Genomic DNA, 20,270 nt, shown 5'->3' with positions numbered 1-20,270 from the left:
ATCATTGATAGCAATTTTCTTTGAGCGAAAGTTGCGATTGGAAAACGTTTTGCAGCCATGAACTGACGGCACGATGTAATTGTTTCATAAAATCATGCGCCATCGATGATCAATAGTCTTTTAGAATACCCGTGTCTCATAATAATACCGATGCTGAGAACAAATTGTGACTCGTCTTAGATTCGGGTCAGTAGGGTATGTACAAAAAGGAAAAATTAATTGATTCATGTCTGGTTCTTCTCCTACTTTTACAATGATTTTCCACTTTCATTTTCTCAGGATTTTCTGATCTGTTAATCACCAATCCTGTGGCACACTCCTAGACACGGATATTGTTAACCACTTCGACTTGACGAAGTGGAATTATTTGTAATACGTGTATATTCATAATTACTAAGGGTACGGGAATTCTTATTTGATCGTGCTCGTACAAGAAAGAGCCAAGTTATGGAAACACCAACTGAATCGATAGACACCAATGGTTTCACTGTCGACGATGATGCCGTGGCTTGGAATGCGGGAAGAATTGAAAATAGCGCCTTTGTTCGCACAATTTACGGCTTCATCGCCTTCTCTGGTATTACGGGTAACGCCCTCGTGTGTTTCGTTCTCCTACGAATCCCTTCACTCCGTACTCGAACCAGTCAATTCATCATCAATCTGGCCATCAATGACCTCGTGACAGCCGTCTTCGTCATTCCGTTGCATCTGTTTCCGAACTTTCCCCCTGCCCCGTCCGGTTTCGCGGGCCAGCTGTACTGTCGTCTTTTCATCTCCAAGTCTCTGCTCTGGGCTTCTATCGTCGCATCGGGTTTTAGTCTTATCGCCGTCACAACAGAGCGTTATTTCGCCGTTGTTCACCCAGTTCGGTACAAGTTCTACTTCACAACAAGACTGACCATCATCTTTGTTGTTGCATGCTGGGTAATTTCTCTGATTTTGGCTTCGTATCACATGGCATCCTTTGCTCCCTCCAACGGAATCTGTGTATTCGTCCCTCTCCGGAGCCCGGTTAATTCGATGGTAAGTAAACTGCCTAGCTATTCTTTAGGAAGAACGTCCACTGCTCGAAGCCCAACACAACACTGTAAAAAATGAAGTGCTAATTTAGCACTTACAGCGCTTGTATACGAGTGCTGATTTTCTAGTTTAAACACTACGAGTGCTGATTTTCTAGTTTAAATTTAAACTAGAAAATCAGCACTCGTAGTGCAGTCACTATACAAGCACTGTAAGTGCTGAATTAGCACTTCATTTTTTACAGTGAACCAGGCGCGTACGCAAGGGGGGGGGGTTTCAGGGGTTCAAACCCCCCCTTTTCGTTTCCTTTTTTTTTTTTTTTTTTTGCTTGTCTCCCCAGAGGTCGGTCTGGTCAAGGAGTTATCGGGCAAGCGCCTGATAACTCCTTGGTCTGGTTACGGACAGTTCCCCTACCCAATAATGTATATGACAGCAATAATGAACAGAATCTCATGTTTCCGACGAAAAACACAGAAAAAATTTCCGCTCGCTTCGCTCGCTCCATTTTATTATATCTTTTATTTCCGCATGTCGCCGACATGATCACGGTATCGCCATTAACAAGGCCATACATGATTATCATGATGTATACTTATGAATACAAGTGAACCAAGACAAAGACATACGTTTTCTTACAAAATATGTTTTACCAATATGAAAACCAAAATGACGGAAAACGCTAAAATGTCGGTTAGCTCGCTCCGCTCGCTCGTAATAATTTATGAAATTCCATAAGTATCTAGTCTCCTGTTCAAGGCCGTATATGAGTGTTACGAATAGAAGGACATGTAGCATCGACTAATACTTGATTTACTAACAAACTATTGACAAGAAATGTATGTTTTGACGGGAAAACGCGAAAATTTCGGCTCGCTCACTCCGCTCGCTCGTAATCATTTATGAAATTTCTTAAGTTTCTAGTCTCTTGATCAAGGCCATATCATGAGACTTACGAGCAGAAGGACATGTATCATCAACTAATATGTAATCATTACCAACAAGCTATTGAGAAGAATTGTATGTTTTGACGGAAAAACGCAAACATTTCGGCTCGCTTGCTCCGCTCGCTCGTAATTATTCATGACATTTCTCAAGTTTCTAGTGTTCTGATCAAGGCCATATCCAGGCACGTAGCCAGGGGGGGGGCGGTCGCCCTCCCCCAAACGTCCCCAAAAAGAAAAAAAAAAGAAGGGGAAAAAGGAGAGGAGAAAAGGGAAGGAAGGAAAGGGAAGAAAGGTTGCTTTGTGTTTTTTCTATTTATTCTTTATTTTTTCTCAAAAGAGAAACTCCTTCACTCTTCTTGCTTTAAATTCATATATGAATTTTGCTTCCGCGCTGCGCGCGGTTAAATGACAATATTGAAGTTCTCCATTGTTCCCCCACCTTTTCTCTAACCCTGTTTTTCCACCTCAGCTATGTGCTTCTTGCCAGTTAAAGTTAAAATTGTATACATTAGGGCATGAATTTGAGTAAGGTTAGGCCGAAGTAAATGTATGAAGTTATCTTTTTTTTTCAATTGATCGCGCAACTTCTGGTCTGGTCGGCTCCGAGCGGGTAAAATCTTTATATCAGTTTCTGCCGTCACCTCCATAAAGTCAGCTTCTCCCGCTTTTCAGCTCATTACTATAAACAACCATAATTTGGGGGCAAACAGGTTCCTAATTTAAAAAGAGGAAAGTATGGAATTTGTGTCGTATTAAATAAAAAAGTACAATATTTTTTTATCAAATTGTATTAAACTTCATGTCATTTCCCTGTATACATTCATCTCCTGTCCTGTTTTGCGCCCTCAGTTTGAAATTTTGAATGACACTTAAGTTTCTTTATATTCAAAATGAAGCGCTTCAGGATAAGTCAAAAAAATTAATCATCCTTTATTATATAGATAGATAATTTCAATAAATCACAGAAGTTTCAACTTTATGCGCACTATTTTCCTTGTAATGAAGTTCAATAATCTTAGAAAATCAATTGAATTAGACACGATTGGGTATTAGAGATATCTACATTTGATGAAACGTCCGCCCTTTGAAATTTCAGAGTTTCATTGCTCATCGCGGGGAGGAATATCTTCCTCTACCAATCTTCTCCTCTGTTTTGCGAGTTAAAAATATGCACTGATGCTAAATTGTTTGTAATCAAATCTGATCTTTCCAAAGAAAGTTTCAATATATCTTTGAGACTACCCTTTTCTCGGGACCCTTTTTATGGCAAAAAAAATTGATAAATCACTTTAGCTTCCGCGCTTCGCGCGGAGTTATTATCATTTTAATTTCCTCCATTGTATACCTCTTTTGTGCGTTTACAATCACTTTTGAAAACAAGGTTCAAAATCGCAATATAGTCAACCGAATTGGAGGTACTAGAGACAAGAGAAACGGCTCCTTTTCATTTTAATTTATGAAACACTAAAAGCTTCGCGCTTCGCGCGGGAGGGGGAAACTCCCCCTCCCTGCACCCACCCCCTGCTCTGTAAGTGTTGGCACGCTTCGCGTGCATTTACCGCCCCCTCCAAAATGAAATCGTGGCTACGCGGTTGGCCATATCATGAGTGCTACGATCCGAAGGACATGTAGCATCGACTATGATTCCAACAAACTATTGACAAAAAGGTTATGTTTTCAACGCAAAAACGAGAACATTTCTGCTCGCTCGCGGGTCATGACCACACTGTTACATACCCATCCCCACTTAAATGTTATTGTCTTATTTGCAGCGCTGAAAAAAAAATCATCACCTCCCCCCCCCGCTCATCACTTTTTAGAGACTGGGCGGGAGATTTAAAAAAAAAATCAGCTCGAACCCCCCCCCCTTTCAAAAATCCTGCGTACGCGCCTGCAGTGAACTAACCCTCATCCTGCTGAATCAGCACCTGGATATCGGTTATTAATTTTTTGTGGGGTTTCTGATTTAAATTTGAAAAGGGGGGGGGGTTAACTGCAAAATGATGGTCATTTTGGTTACATTTCTCATTCTTTTTACACATCTTCCAAAATACCTTGGGGTGCTGCCTATGAATAATAATAATCGTAAAAGTTACAATACAACCTACACAAGAAAATTATAAGAATAAATCAACGTCAATTTCAATTTACCGTATTAAGAGAGGTACTATGTCCCACTTCATTAAAAAGACTGTTCCATAACCTGGGTCCTTCAAAAGCTATTGTTCTCTGAGCGAGGAGAGTACGAGTACGTGGAAGTTGATAACAGTAACGTTGCCTTACTTTAGCGCAAATCGAAATTCAAAATCAAATTCTCATGTCACGCAACTTGCATTGCAGGACAGTCTTTTACGACGGGCCCAAAAGTCTTTTCCAAAATCAACTACCGCCGTAAAGGTCCGTTCGCGTTTTGCAGCGAAAGGTCCGGAGTTAGTCCAGGAAAGACCCCATAGAAAATTTACCAAACCTTATTTTTTCAAATGTACATTTTTAATATGGTTTCTTGTCAATTCGAGGGTGCTGATTATGAATGCCACTCGTGTAACCTTGAGTATTATCTGAAAATTGGCAAAATCCAATATGGCCGCCAAAATATGCAAATTACCCATGAAAGTCATAAAATTGCCCGCACATTGGTTATAAAAATGTATGTATTTGTGTTGCAGCTAGAGTTAATACTCTCTGAAAAACGATATTTGAAAAAAAATATATCTTCTAGATACAGTCAAACCTGTGTTAGTGGCCACCTGTCTATAGTGGCCACCTGACTATAGTGACCTCTAAAACCGATTCCCATGGAGGCAGATTGTGTGTATAAGAACCTGTCTATAGCAGCCACCTGTCTATAAAGGTCACATTTTGTGTTTCCCTTTGGTGGTCACTATAAACAGGTTTCACTGTATTCAAAATGGCCGCCACAGACCCCTGTATTATGTACAATATGAATGGGGAATACTAAATTTCACAAAATGCACTAAATGCAAGTAATTGTGATTCTTAGTGAAATAATGAATGAAAACATAATTGCTAACGAAATGTATCATTTGTTATGCCATGTATGTAATAAATGAAGCATTTTGATATTAAAAAAAGTTGCCATATTCCCTGAAAGTATTATGTACAATGTTAAAGGGATAAAATGAAAATCACAAGAGCGAGTACTAAAATGCATATTACTACTATTAAGATTTTATTAAATATAGCATTTTTTCTGCCATATCAGTGATAAATACTGTATTTTGACATTCAAAATAGCTGATACTGACAAGCCCTAACTAAATTACGTTACATGCGTTACGGGAATCTACTTTTTACAAGAATGAGAATCATAAAATGCATGTAGCTGTGATGTATGAGTAATAGTAATTATTGACTTAATCATGAATTCTAAATTAAATGCCTCACATATTGGTCATTGAGGTAATAAGTGCTGTACTTTGGAATTCAAAATGGCTGCCAAAGGCCCTAAAATTATTGTAATTTATAATTTTGACAGAATTTGTCTTTGCTTGCATTATTGCATATAATTGTGATGTAAGAGTGAAATATTGTCTAAAACCATGGTTCCTAACGAGGTATATCATATCTGGTGCATTTAAGGTGATTAATGCTGCATTCTGTAATGGCTGCCATGGGCAGGGTGACCAGACGTCCCGTATTTCCAGGGATTGTCCCGTATTTTGCTCCTGTGTCCCGGCGTCCCGACAAACCCTTCCCGGGACGCCTATTTGTCCCGTATTTCAGAATGTTGAACAAAATGTAGTTAATACATTTACAAGTGACGAATTTTCATTAGATAACCAACAGCTGACGTAGCAGGGACAACAATTAAATCGATAACTGTAAACTTTTGCAAGTTCTGCGGTGATTTCTTGCTAACCCAATACATTGCAAACGAACTGGCCTCCTGCCTATGAGTGGCAGGCTACTATAGCTAGGCATGTATAGGATCGAAGCAAATTCTCAATGGTGAAAGCAATCTCACATGATAAACAGTTTTTCCACCAAAATAATCACAAAATCGGCGGGAAATTCTTATAATTATACCGTATTCTCAGATTAATGATCGGAGGAACAAGTTATTGACTTTTTATAGATCTAGTTGTTTCAGCTTTCGTTTTGAGTCTTGGTGTGCACGATGCCGCGATGTTTCATCTAATTTTTAAGTTTGACAATATGTTTGAAATTTTATTCATTTCAAAAACATTTTGATTTTTAAATTTCATAAATACATTTTAAAAAACACCAAATAAAATTTTGATTTTTATTAGATGATTGGATTATTTTGTTAACTTGAAATTTGAACTTTTCCATTTTCTTTCTTTTATATATACCTTATCCTTTCTGTTTTGCCCTTTTTTGTTCCATCTATCTTTATTTATATCAAATATCCTTTTTCATTTCCTTCCTTCTTTCTTTCCTTATGATTACCTTGGCTTCCTTCTTTCTTCGTCTCCTGTTTCTTTTCGTTCTTTCTCTCCCATTATTTTCGGCTGCAACTTCTCTCCTCCCTTCATTCTTGCCTTCCGCTCTTTATTCCTTTCTTTATTTTTTCCCTTCTTATTCTTTTCCCTTATTCTTTCTTTCTTTCGTTTCTTTCTTTCCTTTCTTTTCTTTGTTCTTTCTTTCTTTCTTTCAAATAATGAAGGAAACATGTTTATTTCCTTCATTATTTCTTTCCTCCTTTTTCTTACCTCCCCTTTAATTCTCTCCTTTATTTTGTCTTTCAGACATTTATTCATCTTCCCTTCCTTTCTTTTTCTTTCTTTCTTTCTTTCTTTCTATATTCATTTCAAAGAATGACGGAAACCTTTTTTTTATCTCTTTTATTATTTCTTTCATCCTTCTTTTATTCTAACTTTCTGTTATTTTTTCTGTTTTTTCCTTTATTTTCTTTCCTTCTCAATCATCTCTTTTCTTTCTCTCCTTCATTCTTTCGTTCACCTTCCCTTCGAATTCTTTATATTTGTTCACAAGTCTAACACTTTGTGTGGGCTTCTTTGTTGATCTTCGTTTGTCAATTGTCCCGTATTTCATTTTGTGAAATCTGGTCACCCTGGCCATGGGCCTTTGTTGTAGTATGTACAATTTGAATGAGGACAGATAATTTTCACAAAAGGGCATATGGCGGCCGTTTTGAATTTTGAAATATAACATTTATCACCTAAATTTTAGATGATGTGATATATTTCGTCAGTAATCATGTTTCCAGACAATATTTCACTCATACAACATCATTTAATCAAGCAAAGCCAAAATACTGTTAAAATCATTTGTCCCCATTCACATTGTACATAATACTGTTGGGGCCTGTAGCCATTCTGACTTTCAAAATACAGTATTTATCACCTACCTGGTAGAAGAACTGATATATCTTGTTACAAGTTATGCTTTCAGACAATATTTTACTCACAGATCACAATTACGTGCATTTATGGTGCTCACTCGTGTGAAAATGTATTTCCTAAGTTCGCATTGTACATAATCTATGGCGGCCATTTTGAAAGTCAAAATACAGTATTAAACACAAACTTAAAACCTGAATGACACATTTCTTTAAAAATTTTGTTTTTTCAGACAGTATCCTATTTAATCATCACAAATAAATGCATTTCAGTGCTCACTCTTGTGATTTCTTTGGTCCTCTTTCTCATTGTACATAATACTGTCAGGGCTTTTGGCAGCCATTTTGAATATAAAAATACAGCATTAATATACGTGGCATATCAATGATATATTTCGTTAGCAATCGTGTTTTTAGTCACTATTCCACTCGTTTCTCTTGATAATATACATTTTAGTGCTCACTTTTACGATTTTTGTTGGCCCCTTTAGAAAATACTATTTGGGCCAGTTGCAGCTATTTTGAATATTAATACAACAACTTTCCCATACATGACATAACAAATGATATATCATGTTAGCATTGATGATTTTCATATATTACTTCGTCCATAGATCACAATTACTTGCAGTTCAGTTATCATTTTTGTGAAAAAAAAATCATTTTCCCTATTCATATTGTACATATAGGGTATACAGAGGTCTGTGACGGCCATTTTGAATATCAAGAAATACATATTTGTCTTTTTTTTAAAGAGAGTATTTCACTTCTGCAACACAATACATACATTTTATAACCAATGAGCGGGCAATTTTATGATTTTCGTGGGTAATATGCATATTTTGGCGGCCATATTGGATTTTGCCAATTTGCGGAAAATGCTCAAGGTTACACGAGTGGCATCATTCAGATTCGTAATCAGCACCCTCGAATTGACAAGAAACCATCAAAACATATTGTATATATATGACAAAAAGCAAGGTTATGCCTCTTCTATCCTGGGCTCCGTAACACAAAGGTTTACGATGAATTGCAAATTTGGAAGAACTGCACTGATTGGTTTGGATTGGTCACTGGCCAGTATTTTAAACCTAATGCGCGTGTAACATATATATTGATTGGTCAGTTCGTTTAGCGATTGATCGCTAATCTTTGTGTTACGGAGACTCTGTGTAACGGCACCCTGATGAATCTCGGATCAAACAATGATAGAGATCGCCTCTACCGTGTGAGTCCAATAAAACACGATACCTCACAAATACCCATTTCAAGAAAAAAAAGTTTATCATGAATGTATGCACATTATTTATGACTGGAAAGAGTATCTTCTCCCAAATAATTTGATACCATGTTATTTTATGTGGTATGTGTTAACGTTTGGATGATCACAAGGCATTGTTTTGAAGTGATGTAAATTTTTGACTTGCGCCAAAGTAAGGCATGACTGCAATGAATGAATCCAGATGTAAATGATGTCATAATCCTACAAGAGTTGCGTTAAAATCCATTTCAAAACACCCGTGTGTGTATTTGAGTTTTGTCAGACGTGTATCAATCAGATATGATTATTTACGTCTGGGACCGACCTTTAACGTCACCATCCGATAGACGTGACCAGTGCTCGAACCTCGACCCTCTGCATCAATTTGTAACTTCCCCACAGCTTGAATTACAGGTGCACGCCACAACGCCATGCACCCTTTTCAGTAATTTACCTTATAATTGTTTAATAAACACTTTTTAGTATCACTTATTAAGTTGATTCCATTGAAAGGGGATTTGCAAAACGCATGTAGGATTATGACATCATTTACATCTGGATTCATTCATTGCATTCATGCCTTACTTTGGCGTGAATCAAAATTTACATCACTGCAAAGAATACCTCCTGACAGGGGCGGCGACCCTGGGGCGGGGGCACAGTGCCCCTCCCTTTTTGAAGCACTTAAAAAGTGCCCTTTTTATGCAAGAAAAAGAATACCCCCTCACGAACGTGTACTGTGTCCCTTTAACCTGAGGAGGACCCGTTTCAGGTGTTACCAAATGCCCTTTCTCAAATCCTTGCTTATTTTTACCGAAAATGCCCCCTCACGAACGTGTTCTGTGCCCCTTTCACCTGAGAAGGACCCATAGACAATATTCTCATTTTTATATGTTACTACAAAACTTGTATTAAGGATTATCCTACGTGCCTTAAGCTTCATGGGTCATGTTAGCGGGGTAGATAAGCAGAGGCGTACAGATGGGGGGGGGGGGGCTCTAGCTCCTCCCCAAATTTTTCAAGAACAAGAAAAAAAAAGAAAAGGAAAAAGAGAATGGTGAAATATGATATTATTTTCTGAATATTAGTTGTCAAAATCTATCACAAAATTGGATTTTCGTTATAAAATGAATTTTTTTTTTGGCTCGCTCGCAGCTTTTTATAAATTTACGTGGTATACGATATATCTGGCTCCCTCAAAATTTTTGGCCCCTTCACTGCAGATAAGTTATTTCTTCTTTGTATTAAGATAAATCTAGTGCCCCTTTCCAAAGAAAAGGTTCCCTTTTTTTCCTTGTGCCCTCCTCCCCACTTTCAACTTCGCTCCACCGCCCTGCCTCCTGATCATCTAAGCGTAAACACATAACCCATAAATATGGTATATTTGTGAGAAAATACTGTAATGATTATGCGTTCGTTTTTTTTCTTAAATTGGGGATGCGTGAGGTGTAAAGGTTTTCTTTATCATGTTTATTGCACTCACACGGTATATCAAAGTCACCTGTGTAAACCGTGAGAGGTTATATTGGATTATGTTTTATTTCGTTTGTGCTGCCTATCCTGAAATTTTCAGCAACTATTCTAAACAGTCATGGTTTTCGTTTTATTAGATTGTCTCTGTTTCACATTCTCAGATCTTGGGAGTGTTTATCTTCATGATTATGTATGCCCTGCCCATTATAACCAACCTTGTGCTTCAGACCCTTGCCATCATTGCACTACGGAAGCAGGCCAAATCAATGGGCAGCGGTGATGCACAAGCAGGTTAGTTTGGTAACGTCGGGCCCTATTCTGGGATCAGAAAGAAGATTTTGTTTTATTTTATCATTTTACTAAATGAATGAATGAATGAACGACTGAATGAATGAATGAATAAATAAATAAAGTATTTAATTAATAACACTTAGCTGGGTGGTTTTGCTCTGTGCTTTGCTGCTGTCATCGTCACCGGGAATTCGTAAAGTGCTGAGCCGATACCATTCAAATTTGGGTTTCAAATTTTAAATCTGGAAATTGAATTTAGATATAGCTCAATTCACAGCCGATCAAACAGTTGGCTTATTAATTGCGTTGTTGTATAGAGGGGTGGGGGCTTTGGGGCAACTGCCCCCAAAATATCCACTATCAAGGAGAATAAAGATGAAAAAAAACCGAAAACGAGTACAATGTGATACTGTTGTATTAATGTATTGCCATAATCTATTCCCAAATGAACATTTCTTATCAAGAGGGTTTTGCTCGGTACTCGCTCGCTCGCTCGTGATTTTTGTTTTAGAAATTTTGCCTCTCTATTTTATTGGCGCATATTACGCCACTGTTTTAAAGTATGAATGCGATCGCCAAAAGTGCAGTGTTGAGACTTGTGGAGATAAATGATGTCTTCTTATTTGCCAGGAGTAGGCTATGTAAATTTAACTAATAATGCAGAAACAGTTCCGGGTTACTGTCCTACCTTTGATATCGTTTCGTATGTGTTGTAGCCAATTTGTGGTTGTTGTTGTTGTTTTTTATTGTAAACCAGTCGACGTAAAAAAATATTTCAAATCCCCCGTTCGCTGTAACATATTTAGTAAGAATAAAAATGAGAGAAACGAGTGAACAAAAATGTGACAGATTTTAACATCATTCATTCTTTATAGCCTGAATATAATTTCTTTTCTTTTTCTCGGTTACGGAATTAAAAACAGTCTGTTCATATTTTTATTTTAATTTTTTTTTTATTTACTCTTTTATGATTTTTCTTAAATTTTCCACTCCTCCCCCATGACACAATACACAATTAGTGAGGACTTTTTTGTTTTGCTCGTCAAATTTTTCCTGCAACACAATGACCTGCATTTTGTAGTGGAAAACCTCCTTTTTTTGCTTTTCAAAATTTTCATCTATAAAAATGCCCCTCCCCCAGTGGCGTACCTGGGATTTTCCACAGGGGGGGGGCAAAACCGGTCAAAAAATTTGACAAGCAAAGAAAGAAAAAAAAGGCCTTCAATCAAAAAGCTCTTCAATCGTACCCGAAAAAAAATTGACAAGCAAAATTGTCAGTACTCGGTAAATTCATAAATTGTTTGATAGATTTGTATCTTTAACCCATGAAAATCTGTAATATCCATAGGTGGTGAGACCGGGATCAAGAAGGACCAATGGCAATTGAGAGCAGCAGCCGAGATGCAGAAGACACTCTTGATCGTTGTTTTGGTTTACGCATTATGCTGGGGACCCAACCATTTCCTCTTTCTTGCCTTCACATTTGGTGCACCCATCGACTTCGCATCTCAGTACTACCACTTTACGGTCATCATCGCCCTCTTCAACTCCTGTGTGAATCCCTTTATTTACGTCTTCAAGAACAAGGCGTTTCGAAGAGGGGTTCGTCAGGCTCTCCTGCCGGGAGGGACAACGGTTCATCCCATGGGGTTGGGGAGCGGAACAGGCACTGGTGGTACATCTGACAGGGGAACGGGATCGACCAATGTGTAGATTCGCGTCGCTACTTTCCTCAAAGTTCGACAGTCAAACGGTTAAAGTTCTATAAAAGAAAATAATGGTACAAGGATTTTAGTTCGGTAAAATGTTAACCTAGATTGGGGAAGTTTATCAAATAATATGAACTTGATAGACATGAGTCTAGTAGATTAAGATTTATTATCAACGTATTATATTCGTCTTAAACTGCAAAACAAAGAAATCTGTTCTTAACCTCAGCTCACTTTCAAACTACATTCACACCTGCACTGAATAGAGTGGTGAGGCACGCTAACACAACGCTATAGCATCAGATTTTTTGTCAGACGCGTTTCGGCATGGGCGGGACTCGAACCCCTCACGTTGAGATCTACGATCTTTCCGAAACATGCGCTCTAACCGACTCAGAGCTAACGCTGCCTCCCTTTTATTGGTTTCTGCAACACTTTTTCAGAAGCACATTAACAAAGAAAATACAATAATGATATACATATAAATGGCAAGCAAATGTATGTTTTTTATTTTGATTCTTGGTTGTTGTGTTTTCTGCTTTGAAATTATGTGTTTCATAAGACATAGAGAAAGAACAATTTTCCATTTAACTTTAATATTTATTCAATGATAATGATTTAACACCATTTTTTGAAAGGAGAAATAAATCTTAACTGTTTGAGTTCAGTAATTTGGCAATGTATTCCATATGTCAGGTCCATGATGTCTAAGTGATTCATGTGCTAATAGTGTTCTAGGATTGTCTAAATGAATATCCTCACAAGTCCGTGTTGGATATAAATGTAAGTTGCTATTATATGAAAAGAAATTGGTAAATACAGGAGGAAGCAGTTTGTAATGATATTTATACATAAAACTAGCTATTTGTAAAGTATTTATATCATATATCTTATACGTTTTTAAACGATAAAAAAGAGGATTAGTGTGTGAAAGATATGTCGATTTTGTGCAGATCCTGACAGCTTTTGTATTAAAAGTATATGTTCAAGGTTACTTTTACAGCTCCCCAAATAAGGTTACAATAATTAATATAATATGGTAGTACCAATGCATTGTCATTAAAAAGGGAATGCTCTGGCAAAAAATACTTTGATTTGTATAATATTTCAATTCTTTTAGCCATTGATGAGGATATATGCTTACGTGTTGGTTCCATGATAAATGTTTGTCAGTTGTAATACCAAGAAATTTCACATATTATTTTTTTATCTATGGGCTCATTGTCAATTAGAATGTCTTGGGGAAAAAATCATAATTCCTATGAGTACTTTGAAAATGAACGAAATGAGTTTTACTTATGTTTAAGGATAACTTGTTACATTTAAACCACGACGAAACATTTTTAATACCAAATTCATTCTATTAATCAATTCATCTAAATTTCTGTGAGATAACAAAATGTTGGTGTCGTCAGCATATAAAATAAACGAAAGAATTTGGGAAGAATTTACTATATCATTGATATATAAATCGAACCTTGTGTCACTCCACAATTAAAGAAAGGACAGAGGAGATTTAATATCATTAATAGAGACGAATTGATGTCGATTTGAAAGATAACGTTTAATCCATGACCAGGCAACTCCACGTATTCCGTAATTATGTAATTTATGTAATAAAATGCTATGGTCAATGGTGTCGAAGGCTTTACTTAGGTCCATAAATAAAGCGATTATATGACTTCTTTTTGAAAGAAAGTTAACAACATTATCAAGTAATTTAGTTATTACAAAAACGGTTGAGATTTTTTTTCTAAAGCCGAATTGGGCTGGAGTAAGAATTTTATGTAATGAAAAAAAAAAGAATCCGATCGGACCAATGGGACTACTGTTGCTATTTTTAATAAATTGCGACAACAGCTAGTCGAGATAGATTAAAGATTATGTTTTAATCGAAAGTCAATGCTATATACTACATGTTTTAAAAGTTGTGTGCTGATTCCGTCATATCCTGTAGATTTTTTAGATGCTAAGGCTTCAACTATCTTAAGTATTTCATGTTGATCTGTTGGAATAAAACACGTTGTATTTGAGTTGGGCTCGGAGAGATACTCAGTAAAACTCTTACCATCACTTTGTATTTTTGAGGCCAGGTCAGGACCAATGCCCGCGAAAAAAAGATTTAACGCTTGAGCAATTTCAAAAGGTTCAGTAAAGAATTTATTTTCAACTTCAAGTTTTTCAATTGTATTATGGAATTTACTTTTGTTTATTAATTTGTTTATAACATTCCAAGTTGCATTCAAATTCCCTTATGCGTTTATTTCTTTTGAATAATATACTTTTTCGAAGATCGAATTACGCCGGTGGGTGTATTTCGATACTTTTTATTGATAAAATTATGTTCAGATCTATAAGAAATGAATGATTTATAAAGTTTATTACGTTTTCTGATAGACTGTAAAATTCCTCGAGTAATCCATGCATGGATTTCTGATTTCATTTCTACGCTTCTTGCTTTGAATAAGTGGTATGTTTTTATCATAGTAATGAGTAAATTTATCAATAAACAATTTATAAGCGACATTTGCATCATTTTCTTCTAAAACGTCATTCCAATTCTCATTGGTTAAATCTTCAATCAAAGCTGAAAAAATATTTATATTTTCTGTCCTGTGTGTTTTCCTAATCTTTTCTTTATCTACATTAACTTCATATCCTGAAGAAATAAAAAAATATTGGCAAATGATCCGTAATATCATAAGTAAAAACTTCACTATTGTTATCATTTCTAAAAGAATTTATGAATATATTATCGATCAATGTTGCTGACGTGGACGTTATTTTTGTAGGTATGTTGAAGGATGAAAAGCATATGAGGAAAGTACATTGAGAAATATGTTGGCATTATATTACTGCTTTTTTATTCCTTACTTTATTAGAGTTATTATAATATAGTTTGTTATATAAAATATCTGATAGATCAATAATGAAGTCGCCCGTTATGTATATATGTTTATTTCCACGTGATATCTTCTAAAGTTCTTTATAAAAATTATTGATAAAATTGCCGATGTTGTTATTAGGCGGTCTGTATAATGTTCCTACTATTATATTTTTACCCAATGTGTTTTCTGTGTACTTCGATAAAGAGAGTTTCTATGTCATTAATGAAAATGTTTGATCTTACTTTGTATTTTAGATTTGAGTTGATATACATTGCCACACCTCCGCCTCCGCCTCTTCTTCTATCAACATGTAACATGCGATAATTAGGTAGGCTATATTGTATATGCCGGGGAATATGAACTCAGCCAAGTTTCAGAAACACCAATAACTGAAAATGAAAACGTGTTTAGGGAATTTAAAAAAAGTTTCTACAGAATCAAAATTTCTATTAATACTTCTTGAATTAAAATGAACAAGACTGAAATTATTGACGTTATCATTTGATTCAAAAGCTGATATAAATTCTTGGGAGGTATAATAACAGCAATTTCGAATATTATTCCTGTTATTTATTTGGTCTATTTCTTCTAAATTAGGGTCATTTAAAAAGGTAGGTAAGGACCAAGCGTAAGGAAAGGTGTCGGGGGTGTGGTGCAGAGAGCATACAGTCATGTTTGAACAATTCTAATATTGATGGGAAATGTTTTGTATTTTGTGTGTGGGACTTCGGGTGTCTAAATCGTATCTCCGCAAAATAAGTATCATAAATTTTATGAAAGTAGTACATCAATAATGTTCTTTTTATGCTTAAACATTTAACAAAATAAATTGAGCATGATACAAAATAATGATGGATGAATTAAATATATCAAGTATACCTAAGATTTTAAGGCTCAGAACAAATCCAGAACTGGAGGGCCGCAAACATTGGCCAACCGAACAATGGATCTGTTTCTAATCCAAAACTCATTAAGATCCAATCTTTTAATTTTTGAATTACACTTATCTGATATCATATTCAACATGTTCAAAGCCTTCATGATAGATGATCCATGTGAAAAAAGGTAAAAGGATTTTGGATTAATATTAGTCCATCTGTCAGATGCCTTAAATGATTTAAGAAAAAAAAAAGAAATATAAAAATATAAAGGAGCTTAGGAAGAACATCTGAATTACCTAACATTCTGTGGCAATTATTGAACGAAACGTCAAACTGCCAAACATAAAAAAATATATGTAATAACGAAGACACTCTAGTAAACTGTAAGTGATATACATTTAAAGGTGGTAAAGACTTTCCACTATAATAAAAATAGTGAGACTAAATGAATAGGAATTTGCTTGAGCTTGCGAACACAAGAACGTATATCGAGCCGGCGAACACAGTCAACCAATTAAAGGTCAAGTCCACCTCAGAAAAATGTTGATTTGAATCAATAAAGAAAAATCAGACAATGCTGAAAATTTCATCAATATCGGATGTAAAATAAGAAAGTTATGACATTTCAAAATTTCGCTTATTTTTAACAAAATATATAGTTATATGAACGAGCTAGTTACATCCAATGAGAAAGTCGATGATGTCGCTCACTCACTATTTCTTTTGTTTTTTATTGTTTGAATTATACAATATTTCAACTTTCACGAATTTGACGATTAGAACCTCCTTGCCTGAAGCACAAAATGTTAAAATAATGGAATTCCATGTGTTCAGGGAGGAATGAAACTTCATTTCACATGTCAATGACGAGAAAATAAAAATATTTCGTATTTCATATAATAAAATACAAAAGAAATAGTGATTGAGTGATGTCATCAATTCCTCATTAATTTTGCATACCGACCGAGATGTGCATACAACTGTCTTGTGAAATGAAGTGCCATAACTTTCTTATTTTACATCCGATTTTGTTGAAATTTTCAGTAATATGTTTGTTGAATTTTTCTCTTTTTATTCAAATCAGGTTTTTGTTGGGATGGACTTGTCCTTAAAGTTACGCAATCTTTACATGCTTAAAGTATATAATATAATAGAGCTCATCTGCAAAAGGATGTCTTATTCACTTCGGAAAACGATTTATTTAAAACAGTGTTTATCTGGTTTGATACATGCTTTTGTGGAGAATGATATTACAAGGTGCATTGTTTCACATTACCTTTGAAAATCTAGCTCTGTAGCATTTCCATAAAGAAAGAGCGACAGTTAAATATTGTTCTTATCAATGATTTAATTTTCAAGTGAATCTAACCTCTCCTGTAAAAGAGTCGTACTAATAATAGAGATATCGACTCAGTTGTACTCAGTTGTGGCATTTATCTAGATTATGTAATATTCTGTGATTTCTACCGCGACTTTCTGGAGAAAATGGTACAATCTTTTGGTACACTGTAAAAACTGCTGTGTTAAAACTGACACCAATTAGTGTTAATAGAGGACCACACCCTGAGGTGTGAAAATTACACCCTAGAGATTAAACATAACACCAAAGAGTGTAAATGTAACAACAAAAGGTGTTGTAATAACACCTAAAGGTGTAAAACTAACACCACCAATTTAACACCGGTGTAAAATAAATGGTGTGGTCCTCTTTATACACCGGTTAACACCACAGTTTTTGCTGTGTAGTTTTAGTGATTTGTTTCCTAAGTATCAGTAGATATTACATGTTATTTTCGCCGGCTTATTGTATAATATAATATTGTATTATGTTTGGGGAATGTGAACTTAGCCAAGTTTCAGAAACACCAATAATTGAAAATGAAAATGTGTTTAGGGAATTTAAAGAAGTTTCTACAGAGTCAAAATTTCAGTTAATACTTCTTGAATTAAAATGTACAAGACTGAGATTATTGACGTTATCATTGGTTCAAAGGCTGATATAAATTCTTGGGAGGTATGATAACAGCAATTTCGAAAGAAGAGGAGGAAAAAAATAAAATGAGGGGAAGACCTGGAAAATAAGAAAATTTCATAACACTATAAAAAAAATTTCGCTCCCGCTTCGCGCTCGCATTGCCTGTGATTTTCATATCTTATGGAGTTTAAATATCAAGTTTGGAAGTCAATATACAAACATATTTAACCTCGGAAATCGAACTTTCATTATTTTTGTGTGATTTACAAATTGATTTTTTTTAAGTGCTCTGTACAAATGTCAGTTTTATGGTCTGAATATTAACATTTTCCGCTCGCACTTCGCGCTCGCATCAATTGTTTAGTTAGGCCTAAGTAGCTATCCTTTTCTAGATGACAAAAAAGTGCTTAAAATTCTTAATGTAGAAATGTCAAAAATGTTCAGCTTGCGCTTCGCGCTCACATTATTTATTTATTGAAATACTTATGTAACCTCTTCATGGCTAAGTGCACACAGTCTTTAACAGGTATATTTTCGATCAGTTCAAAACGTATATAAAAAAATTCTGCTCGCGCTTTGCGCTTGCATTATTAATGTAAGGAAAATCCTAAATCACTCATCCTTTTTCATGATTTACAAAACATGAATAGTGTCTCGTTCAGTAGGTCTAAATCTCGAAATTTTTGCTCGTGCTTCGCGCTCGCATCAATTGTTTGGTTATATACCTATTATGTTAAGAATTTCCATTCTTCGGGTATAAATGTCAAAAAATTTCAGCTCGCGCTCGCATTATTTGATTTTTAACATATCTTCATGGCTAACTGCATGCAGTCTTTAACAGATATCTTTTCCAGCAGTTCATTTCTGTTTGCGCTTCGCGTTCGTAGTAATTATTTAGTTGCATACACATCTTTTTAAGGATAACAAACATTGCCCAGAATATTAACATTTTAGGAAAAAATACATAAGATTAAGAAAAAATTTAGCTCGCGCTTCGCGCTCGCATTATATAAATAAGGATTATGATATATTTATATTTATTTATAAGAACATGGACCTATAGGTCCATGATAAGAATAAAGCTAAGAAGTGACTATTAGAACTACCCCTTCAAAGAAACCAAATAATCATCTTCGAGCAGCTGATCGGCGAAAATATTGATGAAAAAATTCTGCCCCCCCCCCCCATATTGGCGAAGGCTGAATCCGCCCCTGCCTACTAGTACTGAGTGCACAGAAGACGAAAACGAAACAAAAATCCCAACACACGTGGCATTTAAAAAAGTTTAGGGCGACTTGATCGAAACATTCAAACCCTTTATAAAGGAGGAAGGTTACCTTGATAAAATCCCGAGAATAAAAATAAATGATTTGGATAAAAAAAGAGAAATAAAAAAAATATACCGGTGAAATTTCCATCAATATCAGATATAAATAATAAAGTTATGATATTTTAAAGTTTCGCTTAATTTGCACATCCTGGTCGGTATGCATATAAGGGATCCAATGACATCACCCACTCACAATTTATTTTGTATTTTTATCATATGAGATATTTTAATGTTTTCCTAATAAATATTGTCATGTAAAACAGGTCTTTAGATTACTGGCCATTGTTCTAAACATTAGTGGTTCAAAGGGGTTCAATGAAGAGGGTCATGTAAAAAGTGGATCAAAATGGAAAAATTAATCCATCAAAAACATAAGAAATAGTGAGTGACATCGTATACTGAGAAGCATTTTAAGGACGGTGTCATTAAATAGATATGTATCTCACTAATTAAATAATGCGAGCGCGAAGCGCGAGCTGAAAATTTTTGACATTCAGACCTAAAAAAGGGAGATAAGCAGTTTTTTGCAATCATGATACATACCTGTCTCACTAAACAAACAATGCGAGCGCGAAGCGCGAGTTGAAATTTTTGTATTAACCCCAAACAGGACTAGTTTTTAGGAATTAATGAAGAGCATACATATCTCACCAGTCATCTAATGCGTGCGTCAAGCGCTTGCTGATTTTGTAAGAATTACATCTAAACACATAAAGCACTGTTTGTACTCATTGTAATCATGAATATGATATGTATCTCACTAATTAAACACTGCGAGCGCAAAGCGCGAGCTGAAAATTTCAGATAGAGTATTCATACCAGTAAAGGGAAAATTTTAAGGACTATTTTCAGGAATTCACGAAGAGCAGACATATTTCACCAATTCACTAATTCGAATGTAAGCACTAACTGGGAATATTTTATATTCAGACTTCAAAATGAGGCAATCTCTTTAAAAAAAATCATGAAAGAGAAGCATGTTACTACATAAAACAATAACTCGGAGTGCGATACATAATTTAATAGAATATACACTAGTTTCTTCTTTCTCGACTACGCCTCTTTTTTCTCCCTCTTTTTCTCCTTTCCCCCCATCTTTTTTTTTGGCTAGCCGATGGAGGGGGGGGGGGCACGTGCCCCTCATGCCCCCCGTA

General features: G+C 35.5%; 1 protein-coding gene across 1 annotated transcript; it reads left to right on the top strand.

Annotated features, from left to right (window-relative positions):
* Nucleotides 1–12,493, top strand: LOC121409519 (somatostatin receptor type 4-like). The gene is made up of 3 exons (XM_041601439.1): nt 1–1,023; nt 10,204–10,333; nt 11,682–12,493. Exons 1-3 carry the CDS (start codon nt 448–450, stop codon nt 12,044–12,046), a joined length of 1,071 nt encoding a protein of 356 aa, XP_041457373.1. The 5' UTR covers nt 1–447; the 3' UTR covers nt 12,047–12,493.
* Nucleotides 12,494–20,270: the final 7,777 nt, after the last annotated feature.

Source organism: Lytechinus variegatus, chromosome 2 (assembly GCF_018143015.1).
Source record: "Lytechinus variegatus isolate NC3 chromosome 2, Lvar_3.0, whole genome shotgun sequence".
NCBI lineage: Eukaryota > Metazoa > Echinodermata > Echinoidea > Temnopleuroida > Toxopneustidae > Lytechinus > Lytechinus variegatus.
The sequence above is the reverse complement of the archived record's forward strand: the minus strand, read 5'-3'. Positions and strand labels throughout refer to the sequence as shown.